At 38.9% G+C, this 15553-nt stretch overlaps 1 protein-coding gene across 4 annotated transcripts in view; it reads right to left on the bottom strand.

Annotated features, from left to right (window-relative positions):
* The window catches only part of LOC120523431 (PI-PLC X domain-containing protein 1-like), a 48970-nt gene that overhangs the window by 32483 nt on the left and 934 nt on the right, over positions 1–15553 (bottom strand). For all 4 annotated transcript variants that reach the window (XM_039744739.1, XM_039744738.1, XM_039744740.1 and 1 more), the window contains exon 2: positions 1955–2065. In XM_039744739.1, coding sequence (XP_039600673.1) covers positions 1955–2065 — 111 coding nt within the window. The remainder of the gene's footprint in view (positions 1–1954; positions 2066–15553) is intronic.

The following is a 15553-nucleotide window of genomic DNA, read 5'->3' as shown; positions in this document are numbered from 1 at the left end:
CCTTGCTGCTTGCTCCCTACACTGTTTCAATGAGAAATCCTGGATAAGCTGGCAAATATTACCAAAGAGGAATAACTCATGGTCCTGCTCCTCTCAGTTTCGTGTTGTCTCACAGAAAGTCTGGGCAAAAACCCTGGGACCTCTGTATCAGAAGAGAATACTTTTCCAGTTAGAAGTATTCACATCTTACTTAAACACCCTGGTTCTCCAACCACCCTCTTCCCGAGAGGATAAGAAACACAGAGGAAGGGGACCCTAAGTGATTCCTTGCTGGTGAAAAAGACTGACACATGGCCAATTCAGACTTCCCAATTAACCTAACATGCATTTACTTACATGTCTTTGTCATGTTATTAGGCAACCAAAGTACCCAGTGCAAAGCTTACAACTCTGGAGTAATGAAGCAACAATGCCACTGTGTATTCTATACAGTAGTACAGCCAAAATAAAAATTGTGATTAGCAAGGGAATGTTATAATGAAATTTGGTATTTGTTCCATATTTGATTAATAAAGCTCAATGTCTTCAAACCCAGTCAGGCTCTTAAAACTGTGAAACAAATAACCAAATCTAGAATTCATCATACTTCTTTAATATCATATCATAAAAGAATAAAGAATACAAATTAAATTCACTTTATGATATAGATAGCAAACCAAAATAATCGTTTCCTTTATACAGCAGAAGAAGTTAAGAAATGTTATTATTAATATTCTAGAACTGTTAATGAAAAACTGCCAAACTGTGTTGACGTGCCTCTGACTGTGTTGGGACATAAGTGGCACTTTCTGGACAGTGGGAATGACTGTTAAAGTGTAGATTAAAAGTGTCAATCGTAGGCAAGCAAAAATATCTTACACAAATATGCAATACTAAAAAAATTTACTGGCACAGTTGTGTTTCAAACACCTGTATAGTATGCACAGCGTAAGAACAATAAAATAATATATGCTGTCACAGGAGACTGGGGGTCAGACCTAGCCGGGACGCCTGAAAGGACCGGGAGGTGGTCTTTGCATCCCCCGGGCCATGAGGGGGCAACCGCTCTGGATGCTAAGGGGACCATGGGGAGGGAGCAAGGAGGCTCAAGCCAAATGGAGCCTGTGGCCATCCTGAGCGTCGTGGAGCCCAGGAGATCGACACTTCCGCCACACCTGGGAAGATTGGGAGCGGGAGCAGGACGAACCTGCCATGAGGAGATGAAAGGCAGCCCACGGACGTTTGGAAGAGAGACCCATGAGGAGAGGGTGATTGGTGCTGGGGGCACTGTCTGGGACTTATTTATGCTTTAATAAACGTGTGTTTGGCAAAGTGCTGGTGTTCGCCTGATGGTGTTTGGACCCGAGCTCACAATGCATACATTTTATAAATGTATACTAACATTTCAGAAAAATCATATATGGTAAACAAAATGCAGAAAGTGAATGGCACATTGGACAGTGCTGCTGCTGCCTCACAGCTCTGAATCTCACCTCGAGTACTACCTGTGTCTGTACAAGTTTTTCTCTATGCACTCAAATCTTCCTGTCATATCCCAAAGATACAATATTTACTTTAAGTTAACTGGAGCATGTAAATTGGCCCATTGGGAACTGGCAGATGAGTACCTTGGTTGTTTCCCGCCTTGCATCCCTGATAGGCTCCAGCCAATGCATACATGAACTAGATTGGGTGGACCTAATAATGGGACAGAAGGATACACATTTTCTAATCAAAATTAATATGTATCGCAGTCCTCCACATGCTATTATTTGTGTCTTTGAACAGAAGGTGGACATCAGGTAATTCAGAGACTTTCGTACAAAGTGTAATCCTGGCCTAATTAATGCCAGAAGATATGAGGTAGTAGGTATTAGGAGGACTAACTTCAATGCTCCAGTGCTGCCTATGATTCTTATTGAAAATGCATCCTAAATCACAGTAATGTGCTTGCTGGAATCACAAATCACTGTACCTGGGATTGCAAGGTTGTACAGAGGCACATCCATTAATTCATCTGGCAACTGTGACATCCATCGATCCATTTGCAAACCTTTCAGTAGCCCGTTGATTGTCATTTCCCCAACTGCAAAAAGACATTTAATACAGTTATGGCTCTTCACATTTCCATGCAGTACACAGAAAAAAAACTTCAACTTTAATACTTTCCCTCAAAATTACAATAGTCAGAATTTTAAAGATCTTTAGTAAAGCAGATCAATAGTAGCTGTATATGCTTTTAAGCTAATTAGTGACTCTAAACTGATCCAGTATTAGTGTGCATTAGTGCTTGATACTGAACTGGAAAGAACAGGTTAGAAATTATATGAATTTTTATATATTATAAGCTATATACTTACTGTATATTCATAACACCATACATTATTTGTCCCATAAAAAAATTTATCCTTTTACAAAAGGTCAAGTAATATTATAACAAACAACAAAACCCCCTCAAATACACACCAGAATTACTAAAAAGAAAGAAATCCTTCTGACTTAGTGCCATCACAGTCACAGTGAGGCTTTCTAAAGGCATATTGCTGTAGTTATGAAGGAGCTCCAGTACAGTTTCTTGATAGGCTTCAGTTGAATAATTTGTTGGTTGAAAGTACTTAACGGAAGTCCATCATAAAGAGGATGTACAGAATCCAAGTAAAAGCAAGATTTTTATAGATGGCTGTAAACTACATAGCACTAACACAAGGTTTCTCAAAAGAGATTCAATTTATCACTTAAATACACAAAGTGCTAACAGAAAATTGTGAACACATAATATGGCAAGACACAGTCCTTGAGTCGCACAAACTGTACTCTGCCCGACAGACAGTCCATTATCCAGGACACCACAGGATCATACACCAGCATATCTCTGAGTTTACTCCTTAACAGAGATGGCTCGTTGGTGTTGAAAGCACTGGAGAAATCAAAAAACATAATCCTCGCAGAGCTGCTGGCTTTGTCCAGGTAAGAATAAGCCTTGTGGATCAGACAGAAATTTGCATCTTACACTTCAGTGTTTGTCCCATAAAAAATAGATGCATGGATAGATACAGTCGACCCTTGACATATGACCGGCCTGACATAAGAACAACTTGATTTACGACCAAAATTTTTGTTTTGATTTACGACCAACATCTTGCGTTACGACCCGAATGCGGTCACGTGTATCTGCTTGTGTGATTGTAAACAAACAGCCGAGAGCATTTGTAAGCATCAGTCGGAGCCCAGATACATGTGTTTGTGGACGTAATTTCGGTCAGTGCAGTGATTTATCTATATATATATATATAACTAGCAAAATACCGTGTTAGAGCGAAGTACTGCCTTAAAATTTTTATTAAGAAGAAAATTAAACCTTTTTAAACTGAGGGAAAATATACCAATAATTATTTGTTAAGGATCTCTTTGTATGCCACGTTGTCAGTTCGGCCCTCCAGTTGTAATATGATCAAGCTGTAGCTGTGTGCTGAGCTTACTCTTGAGCATGTAACGTACAGTTGGCTATGTGAACAGTAATCTTGTTTCAAATATCACAGCTTGGATTGCTGCTGTCATAATCGGTTTGAGTTTCATGGTTTGTTTCAATTACGACAGTATTTGTAGGACTTGTGTTGAAGAGACATTCGGCATCTGTCAAGCGTTGTAAGTATACAACCGGTTTTATTGATAACTTCACATCCAGCTTTTGAGAGTTTAAACATTTCTAAACATCAAAGTGTCCACTACTGAAATCGTCACCTGTCAATCTAAGATGTTTAAGAGGAATTGGCGGTTGTCCAAAGGTGTAAAATATTTGCCCATTTCAGTACACTTAAAAGCGACAACCATTACATTCAAATCTGATTGAAGTTACAGTAGTGTTACATTTACATAAGTGTCTGTTAATTTCAATAGAATAACAGTTTCTCCTAGTTATTTAGATTATGGTATAATCTTTTACCCCCTATAAGATAACATGAAATAGAACTTTCTTAGCTATTCCTGTAAAATCTGTGTTAATTAAGCCAATTAGGAAATTGAATCATTCTACAAGCAGGGCTATTAGATTACTTTACAAATAGAAGATTGGCATACCGTTTTCTGACCATCTCCTGATCTTTCTACAACTTTTAATGGACATATGAGCATTTGAAAGTATGACTGTATGACCAAACATAGAGAGAAATAAAACAAGATAAGTAAGCCTTAAACAAGAACTTTTCTTTTCTTCGTAATATCATTTTTTCTCTATTCTTATTTTGCTTAGAATTTTACTAAAACTTTGAAAAAGAAGATACTTGGATTCTGAAATTATTTTAACACAAGTCACACCTATAAAGTAAACTAAAGCTACAGAACCATAAAATTTTTAAGCAAACACAGCTACAATATGTATACCCATTATTCCTACTAATTACCCGTTTGAATTCAAAAGAATAAGTTCCTCTAAAATTTTCAATGGCCATCAGCAAAAATCAATTCAGTAGGAAAAGGAAGAATTGATCTATGGCAGGGGTGCCCACAGTTTTTCGGCTTGCGAGATACTTTTAAAATGACCAGGGAAAATTAAACCTTTTTAAACTGAGGGAAAATATGCCAATAATTATTTGTTAAGGATCTCTTTGTATACCATTTTGTCAGTTCGGCCCTCCGATTGTAACATGACCAAGCTGTGCGCTGAGCTTACTCTTGAGCATGTAACTTACAGTTGGCCATGTGAACAGTAATCTTGTCTCAAATCTCACAGCTTGGATTGCTGCTGTCATAATCGGTTTGAGTTTCATGGTTTGTTTCAATTACGACAGTATTTGTAGGACTTGTGTTGAAGTGACATTCGGCATCTGTCAAGCGTTGTAGTAGTATAATTATCTCCTGTACCATCCATCAGTCCACACCTTGAACCTGTCCCAGTCATTCAATACATAAGACACAATGTTCCTCCGGATATCAAGAGTGAGCCTGATATGGCCGTGCAATATGTAACAAAGAGAATGGAAAAGGCAGGTGCCATCTCTGGGCATGGAAACCACTTGGTAAGTGACAGTTCTTTGATCGATGGTGATCACCTCGATAGACATGTTAATGGGGGTACGGTTGGAATGATAAAGGAAATGGTTAACTGAACAATGTAAAGTATGTCTAAAATACCTACACAATAACTATAATCATAATAAATGAACAATAAAACAGCGGAGAAGCAGTGGATTAAATAAAAAGGCTGTAGTTATCAGCAGGGAGAGACGTGAATACCGTGGCGAAGCAAGGAAGGGAATGTAGAGACTGGAGCGACAGATGGCCTTATACAGGCAGGCAGCCAACAACGTGGAGGCGTTGGGGACCAACGCCGCGCACGGGTGACCGAGCTGCAGGCTATGGACGTATATATGTACGCAAGTAGGATTCAGTTAGCATTGGGAACACGCGTACCAAATTTCTTGAAGATGGGCCCATAAGTAACAAAGAACGTTGAAAAGTTCAATAAGGCGGCTGACAGTGGCATCATACCACCAAAATAAGTACCAAATTTCAGCCTTCTACCTACACGGGAAGTTGGAGAATTAGTGATGTTTGGAAAATTCAATATGGCGGCCGACAGTGGTGTCATACCACCAAAATAAGTACGTACATCGGTTTTGGTTAGCGCAGGGAAGCCGCCTACCAAATTTCGTGAAGATGGGGCCATAAATAAGAAAGTTCAACATGGCAGACGTTGTCGCCGTTATCGACCGTTATGACCGTTACGTGTAGAATTTCGAAATGAAACCTGCTTAACTGTTGTAAGTAAGCTGTAAGGAATGAGCCTGCCAAATTTCAGCTTCCTACCTACATGGGAAGTCGGAGAATTAGTGATGAGTTGATGAGTCAGTGAGTGAGTCAGTGAGTGAGGGCTTTGCCTTTTATTAGTATAGAATAACTAAGACCATGGCAAGCAAGACACATAATTGCTAAGGAAGGAAGAGAAGGTAACGAAGGTAAAGAAAGCGATTGTTAAGGGATGGTAGCTAGCGGGCTGGTGCGGCACATGATGATGTCATCAGGCTGAGTCAGCACCGTCTTGCTTTGAAGTGTATTATTACAGCAGTTCACAACACGGCCAACTTTGAACTGAGTGCTCGACTACTGTCATTATTAACTTGAGAAACAGTGATCACAATCGAAACGAAGAAGAAAATTGTGCGGAAATATGAGAGTGGTGTTCGTGATCAATCTCGCTAATATGTACAGCATGTCAAATCCAACATCTCGACAATTTTACAAAGAAAAGATTTGCATAAGGAGGCTCCTTCTAAACAATAACCACCTTCCGTTTCATTCTCCTCCTCCTCTCTTCCTGCAGCCCAAAGATGTCAAATTAAATGGTGAGTACAGTATGAAATTGTTGTTTCTGGTAGGCTAGGCACTTTTTATAACTTTTTGGTTAGTACATTAGAAAAATTATTGGTGTTTTGGTAAATTATGCGCATTATACAACCCTTTTTTATTATGAAAAGGTTAAGTAAGTGTTGCTGTGGGAGGTTCGGAGCGCATTATGGGTATTTCCATTATTTCTTATGGGAAAAATAGTCTTGACTTACAACCAACTTGAGTTACAACCAGCCCTCGTGAACGAATTGAGTTCGTAACTCAAGGGTCCACTGTACTTTACTACTGTTGGTGTTATTTCTTGCTGAATACACATAGTAATTACCCAAGCCAATTTGGATGCTATATTATTTTGACAGAAGTGGTACAGTAGCACAAAATATGGCACTCCTGCCTCATGAGTTAGAATTATATACATAGTCTATTGACTAGCATAATTTGCAGGTCTCACTGTGTCTACAAGGTTTTTCTTTGGGTACTCCAATTTTCCTTCTACATAACATACATTCATTTTGGGCTAACTATCAATTTCAAACTGGCCCTTGGATAAATGTTAGTGCAGGTCTGTGTGAGTGAATCCTATGAGAGACTAGCTCCCTATCCTTGGCTGTGACACCAAGTGCTATCCAGACAAGCTTCGGTACCCTTTTGACCCTAAACTGGACTGACCAGATATTGTTTAATCAATTTTAAATTAGCTCACAATTTCTAAATAACTTGGAGCATATGTAAACAGCACAGGTGAGGTTGAAGGTGGAATATCTCAATTGACCCTGTTGAAGGACTCGGTGGAGAAGGTGGCTGGTGTGGTGGCAGCCCTTATGCTGAACAGTGCCAGAAGCCATAAGCATAAAGAGAGAGGCCTTCCATAGCATGATGTGTGCAGTACAAGTCAAGAAATGTTATGCTTACGATAATGCCATTATGAAACATCATCTGGAGTGTTGTGTGCTGCTTTGGTCTCCAATGCCACAACATTAGACACATCAGTGCTAGAGAAAGTCCAGAGGAGATCAACTAGGCTGATTCCAGACCTGAGAGGTGCAAGCTATGTAAAAGGTTTGAAAGATTCTTTTTATTTTCAGCAAACAGAGAGTAGGGGTTGATGTGATTGAAGTATGCAAAAAGTGTTCTTCACTCACAGAACTACAGTATAAACACATGGGGTAAATTACCAAGTAGTGTTCTAGATAGACATATGTAAGGGACCTACAAAACTCAGTGTTATCTGGGGGGGAATTATGTGAATAGTATATATGAGTTTTGTTGGGCTGAATCACCTATTCTTACCAAAACTGTTCTAAAGTTCTAAGAAAGTCACCAGAGTCAAACCAGACATGCCGTCTGTCTGTTACTGATAACGCCAACCAATTTGAAAGCTGCATGCTGGTGTAACATTACTTCCTAAATTTCGAAAAAAGTTTTTGAAAAGGCAATATGGTATTTATATGTTGTTCCGCTTTAATTAAGCTGTTGTCCACCTTGAATTATTAGTTATTGCGATTGCCCAGTGCTGATTTGGAACTTGGCCAATCACACGGCTTCACTCTGAACCTTATAGACAGGAGAGTAGGAGCTTTGTTTGTTAAGCTTGAAAGTTTGTGTAATTATATATAAAAGAATGCCTTCACTTAGTGTAACTTTGGAAGAAATTAATAGATTTTGGACATCTTCATCCATCTCTGACCAGATGAGCGTAGTGGTTGTAATTTAATCCTGAACCAACTTAATTCTTCATTACATTTTATTATCCTTCAAGCTGGATAGACAGCTGCTAATCTGTGAAGAACACGTACATGTCATTTCCAGCATACACTAAGGAGGATAATGAAGCAATTTACGTCACCCTGTGCACTTGGAAGATTTTGATGCGAGTTATGCAAGTCGGCATAACAGCGCACCTCTATTACCAAATCAGTCAGTTTTGAATTAACCTCAGACAGCATATTACTCCAATATGCAGGATCATTTGCTTAGTCAAGAAGTTGTACGAATTAGACGGGTGAATCCAGAATCTTAGATTTATCATTCACCTACAAGTTATTGGAAGTGGACAAGTTATGAGGGCTCTGCAAATAGCATCCCTTGTATGAAATTAACTGGGCAAAGCAACTGAGGAAGCATGTACCATAAATTAAAAGACCCATTGTCCACAGAAATCTGTGAACCAACAAAAAATTTGTGATATATATTTAGATATGCTTACATTTAAAATCCGCGATAAAGTGAAGCCGTGAAAGTCGAAGCGAGATATAGCGAGGGATCACTGTACATCAATTGCCTCTCAGAGTACGCCTGTTTCAGTTTATAGCAGCCCAGTTGCCAAGATTGCAGGTACCCAGAAATACAGGACAGAAGATTTAACATTCTTTGAAGATTAATCCAAAAAGTAAAAAACCCTTTAGTTACAAATCTTATAAAACAAAGCAGTCCAGAGAAAGTTTCATTAATATTTGTCAACCAGGACACGATGCAGAATAAAATCAATCCAATACGCCCTACTATCTACACACCTGCACAACAGTCTCAAAACGCTCAGAAATGAGACATGTTCAGTGCCACCAGCTGAAGGCCAGTATCACAATCCCTATTCTTCACTAACATGCCAATCTCAAGAGAAGAGCTACAAAGGGCCAAAACCTATGATACCTTACTTCATCCATGAAGATCCAAGAGAATTCTCTAGAATGAAGATAACTCTTGAGAATCTCACCTAGAGATGCTACTGAACGTTTTAAGTATCAAATCCTTGTGGATCACCTTATATTGGAGGATGCACTATTAATTACAGATTCTTACAGCAACTCTCCATATCCTTACAGTGACACTATGGCATCCTTAACAGCACAATATGGTTAGCCTCATAAATTGGCATTAAAGCAAATAGCTGAACTAATGGATGGTGCAAATATCAAAACTGGTGATACTATGTACTTCCGTAGATTTGCCATGAAAATCAGTGCTGTAGTGGGGATACTTGACCAACTAGGTTAAAAGGATAGAATTGAAGTGCATTTTGGCTCACACGTAAGTTGACTTTCTTCCAAGCTACCTCACGATTTGAAGGCTAATTTCCGTCACTAGATCTTGTCAGGGTGCATTACTGTTCCAACACTGTATGATTTCTCAGAATATAGGTATAACCAGTACTGGAACCAAGGTTTATACCAGTCAATGAAGAGAGAAAAGGGAAGGCCGTCCACATAAGCAGCCCCCACCTAAGACCTCAACTATCCTCCTTAGTATGGATTCACCTGCTGTCATTTCCACAGCCCCCATAGTGGCTCAGAAACCATCTGAATCATCCACATCTACCGGGAGACCTAAAATGCACTGTGGCTATTACAATAATAGCAAGCATTCTCTTAACCAATGCACCAATTTCAGGCAATTGACAAAGGAGCAAAAGGAGAATTAGATTTGATCTAATAGGAAATGTTGGAAATGCGGAAGAAATCATCAAGCTTCTCAGTGTAGGATGAGAACCATGTTCAAAACTTGCAGTTTTAAACATTTGCAAGTTCTTCATGAAGTAAATGTTAAGCCAAGATTAGAGAACAAAGAAACTGCCAGCTCCACTAGCGAAGTACTCTATGTTGACAAGCCTACTTCCTTGAAAAAGGTACTTCTTAAAGTAAGCAAAGTTGTTTTACAAAGTGGTGACAAAGCATTAGAAACATACACTATATTGGATGATAGTTCTGAAAGAACCATTCTCCTCCCAGCGGCAGCAAATTATCTTGAATTGAATGGCCATCCTGAAGATCTTATGCTTATAACAGTAAGGCAAGACATTAAAGTGCTAAAGAGGCAATCAATATCTTTTTCTGTATCTCCTGCTTTCCAGCCAGCTAAGAAATATCAGATTTATGGAGCCTTTACTGCAAATCACCTGGGAATAACAGAACACTCACATTCTATTGAAATATTACAAAGTAAATATCCACACTTACAAGGTCTTCCTCTTCAATTATTTGAAAATGCATAGCTACTTCTCCTCATAGGATCTGGCTACCTTCACCTCATCACCCCTATTCAACCAACTCATTTAGGTCCCCCCAGTGGATCTGCTGCCATTAAAAACCAGATTTGGATTGACACTTCAGGGACCATGCCGTGCCCTGAAGCACCAGTTGTCTAAACAGGTAATGGCATGTCATTCACTTCAGTATTGACCCGTGATGCTTATCTGATTCAGCAAATTGAGAGGCTCTGACAGTTAGATATTTTGCCTTACAGAAGTGAAAAACAGGTGAGCAGATTGAAACAAGATAAAAGGGCAATACATTTATTAGAGGAAAAAACAGTGAGAGTAAATGTAGAGTTTTGTGGTATGTCACTCCTCTTCTTCGGGGTGAGAAAGCCTTAGTTGCATGTACCTAAAGAAGCAGTGATTTCTCTGCTAAGAGGTACAGAAAAGAGATTAGCTAAAGATGCACAGAAAGCAAAAGCGTATGCTATTGAAATTGAGAAACTGGAAAAGTCAGGCTATGTTACCAAATTAAGAATTGATAGTGTTGATGAAGCAAAGGAGACCTGGTATATTCCACACCATATGGTAGAACACAATGGTAAAAAAGGATTGTGTTTAACTGTTCCTTTAAATACCAAGGTCAGAATTTGAATGACTTCCTGCTACCAGGACCCACTCTGGGCCCTGCCTTGTTGAATTTATGTTACTGCAATTCAGAGAACACACTGTGGCAGTTAGCAGTGATATTAAAAGTATGTTCCATTAAGTTTGTCTGCTCCTTGAAGACAGACCACTACTTACACTTTATGGCGAGATTCAAAGGTAGATGAGCAACCCAATGTCTTAAAGTGGCAAGTTTTATCATTTGGAGCAACATGTAGCCCTTGCTGTGCAATTTATGCTTTACAGCGGCATATCAGAGATAATAGTTCTCTCAAAGAAGACCAAAGGAAATGTGTAGAAAATAATTGTTATGTAGACAAGTGTCCATTTAGTTTAGCATCGTTAGAGAACTCAAAAGAACTGGTTGGCAAATTAAGAAGTATGCTATCAGTGGGAGGATTTGAACTAAGACAGTGGGTAAGTAATATGCCTGAAGTTACAGCTCACTTACCGGTTGAAGCTAGAGCTTGTAACAGTGATCTTTGGCTTAATCAAAAGAAGTTTGATCAGCAAGAACCAACACATGAATTATTATAGGATTGTAATAGGGACGAAATTAGTTACAGGTGTAGAACAATAGAGAGTACAGTACCTACAATGAGGCATGTTTATCAAGTCCTGGCAAAGCAGTATGACCCAATTGGATATATTATACCATTTACAACTCGGGCCAAATTAACTGTACAGCGCCTGTGGGATAAACAACAAGATTGGGATGATCCCAATTTACCAGAAGACCTCCTTCAAGATTGGTGTATGTGGGAAAGAGAGTTACAGTTTCTCCCAAATATTAGCTTTCTATGGTGTTATGTGAGCCCAGAAATGGACACTCCTGCTGCTACTAAAGATGGCATCACAGAAAATGTGAACTCTAGTTACACATTTGGGTCAGTTGCAGATCTTTGGACAGAAAATAATTAAGGTAACATGGAGATAGCTTTTCTGATAGCAAGGTCATGGGTAGCACATAAGAAGCAGCAGTCCATTCCCAAGCTTGTGCTCTGTGTTGCATTCAGTGGTGCTGAACTTGCAAAACTGCTGACCAGGGAGCTATCGTGCAAAATTCATCAAGCTGTAATGTGGACCGACTCAACAACAGTATTGAATTGGATTCAGTCTGAGTCATACAGATAATAAGGTATTTGTTGGAACATGGGTAGCTGAAATCCAGGAACTCACAGACGTGCAAACATGGCGATACGTGGAGTCTGAAAATGACCCAGCAAATGGCATTACATGTGAGAGATCACTTTAGGCATTTGCAGGAAAGAATTGCCAGAACCAGGGTCCCAAATTCCTAGCTCATCCACCCTACAGATGGCCCCTTCTGCCTGATACAACAAGTGTTGCAGATGACACTGAAATGAAGAAAACTAATTTCTGTGGATTTACTTCAACAATTGCTAAGTCTATTCCTAAGGCTGTGAGTGTTATAAATTCTAAGAATTAATCAAAGAGACAACACTATCCCATCATCGGGAAATCAATAATTGGATGACAGATAATTTTTTACAACTTAATCCTGAAAAAACAGAAATCTTATTAATTGGTACCAAATCTGTCCTCTCTACCCTTTGCGGACTAAAAATTGACATTGATGGGATCCTGGTTGAACCCTCAGCATCAGTCCATAATTTGTGTGTCATCTTTGATCAGCTTCTTACTTTTCAATCACACATTAGCTCAATAATACATACAGCTTTTTTTCATCTTCGTAACATTGCTCATCTGCATTCTTCCCTCAATGTGAAGGATACTGAAACAATGAATCACACTTTCATCACTACCCCTCTGGACAATTGCAATGGATTGTTTTTTGGCCTCCTGACTAAATATATCAATAGATTACAATATGTTCAGAATTCTGCTGCTCGTCTACTTTTACACATTAAAAAAATCTACTCACATCACTCCTGTCCTTTATGATTTGCACTGGTTATCAGTCTTTTCAAAAATCAAATATAAAAATATTCTTCTCACCTTTAAAGCCCTTCATGGTTTAGCCATTCATTATCTTTCTAAGCTGCTGCTTCCTTACACTCCTGCTCGTGCATTAAGATCATTGGATGTTAACTTAATCACTGTACCTAAATACAGGTTAGTAACTATGGGTGGCAGAGCTTTCAGTGTGATAGCCCCTAAAATTTGGAATGCTCTTCCTCTCAGCCTTCGTGAGGAAAAATCTATTATTCGTTTCAAAATTCTGTTAAAAACACATCTCTTCAATGAGTACTATTCATTTTCTTCTATGTAATTTATATTGTCTTGTTAATATGTTTACTGAATTGTAAAAGTGTCCTTGAGTGTATGTAAGGCGCTACATAAATAAAACATTATTATTATTATTATCATCATCAGCATGGGGCGGCAGGCCTTCTGGGTGCCCCATCAGCTAACAATTATAGAGATGCTAAGCTGGCAATATTACATCAGAGTCAAAGGGACAGCTTCCCAGAGGAGTTCAACCTACTACAGTTAGGTAAGCCTGTACCACCAAGTAGCTGCCTCATTAAATTAGTTCCTGAGTATGATTCTGGCATAAAACTTCAAGTGGGTGGGCATGTACACCAGACTGAGCAATTGAATGTTGAAGCTATACATCCTATAATATTAGATTCCAAACATCTAGTTACCAAATTAATAATAGCTGAATTTGATGGAAAATTAAAACACCCTGGTCAAGAAAGAGTATTCTCAGAGATGCGTATGCATTACAGGATAATAAGGGGAAGAGAGGCTGTAAAACAACACCAGCACAAATGTACAGAATGTCAGAAATGGAGAGCAAAACCACAATCCCCTCAGATGGCAGATCTCCCTCCTTGTAGATTACAACTTTTCAAACCACCATTTTTCTCTACAAGTGTTGACTGTTTTGGACCATTTTTAGTTAAGATAGGTCGCAAAAATGAGAAAAGGTAGGTCATTTTATTCAAATGTTTAACAACAAGAGCAGTTCACATTGACATTCTATCTACTATGGACAAAGTTTCATTTTTAATGGCATTAAGGAGATTTACATCTCGTAAAGGGAAACATTCTCAGATGATTTCACAATGTGGAACCAATTTCTGTGGAGGAGAGTGATACATTTAAAGACATGTGCCCTGATCGCCAAGCTCTTTTGGCAAAGCAAAGGATTAAATTCAATTTCAACCTTCCGGGAACACCACACTTCAGAGGTGTGTGGGAGCAAGAAATAAGATCCATTAAAGCAGCTCTACAAGTAACACTTGGGACTCAAAACAGTGAAGAAGTATTCAGGACTGTGTTGAATGACATTGAAGGAATTTTACACTCAAAACCATTGGGCTATACATCATCAGATATTGCCGATTTGGATCCCGTAACACCAAATCTCCTATGGGGCAGCTGTACTCAGCACTACCTCAGCTTGTTTACCCAGAGTCTGAACTTAACTCGCAAGCAATAGAGGCACAGCCAAATCCTCGCGGATCAGTTTTGGACTCACTACATTAGATATTATTTGCCTAGCTTACAATCACGACAGAAGTAGCAAAGCATAACGGAGAATTTACCATTGGGATCAGTTGTTATGATTTGGGATAAACAATTTCCCAGGGCCTTTTGGCCTGTCAGTAAAGTGTTTCGTATAATACCAGGAACTGATGGGACAGTCAGGACTGCCTAAGTTCAAGTGAACAATAAATCATATATCAGACCATTAACTTGTCTTGTTCAACTTCCAACCATTCCAAAGGAGTAATTAGTAAATGGATGGATGGATGGATGGTGTTTCACTATAGCCTTTTCCTATGTAACAAATTTGAAGGCGGCTATTGAAAATGCAATATAGTATTTATATGTTGTTTCCCTTTAAGTAAGTTGTTGTCCAACTTGAATTACTAGTTATTGTGATTGGCCTGTGTGGAGTTTGAGCTTGTCCAATCACAAGGCTTCACTTTGAACCTTACAGATTAGTTTAGAGGTGTCTTAAGGAAAAGCTTCTTCTGTTAAATTTCAAAGTTTGTGTAATTATATATAGAACCATACCTTCACTTTCCGTAACTTTGGAAGAAATGAATAAATAGATTTTGGACATCTTCAACCATCTCTGACAGAATGTGCATAGTGGTTGTAATTTAATCCGGAACCAACTTAATTCTTCACTACAAAAGTTAACAACTGAAAATAAATGTTAAAGTACTAAATTTATGTAGAAAAAGTCATGACAACTCAAGATTTGCAAAGACTACAGAGCAAGGTTGCAGGGCATGTGTAAGGTGTGTCTGATGAAGTCAGAAAGTCAAACGATTTCAGAGATGATGCCATACCTATTAAAGTGTACATCCAAAATAAATAACAAACAAAAACAAATACACAGAGATTTAAGATATTAATAGAGTCCCTAAGTATGTGTTGTCCATCTATCCACTATTCAACCCGCTACATTCTAACTACAGGGTCACATGGGTCTGCTGGAGCCTATCCCAGCCAACACAGGGTGAAAGGCAGGAAACAAACCCCGGGCAGGGCGCGCACACACACACCAAGCACACACATGGGCCAATTTAGAATCGGCAATCCACCTAACCTGCATGTCTTTGGACTGTGGGAGGAAACCATACTGAC

This window comes from Polypterus senegalus, chromosome 2, assembly GCF_016835505.1.
Source record: "Polypterus senegalus isolate Bchr_013 chromosome 2, ASM1683550v1, whole genome shotgun sequence".
NCBI lineage: Eukaryota > Metazoa > Chordata > Cladistia > Polypteriformes > Polypteridae > Polypterus > Polypterus senegalus.
This window is presented reverse-complemented; position numbering and strand designations above follow the sequence as displayed.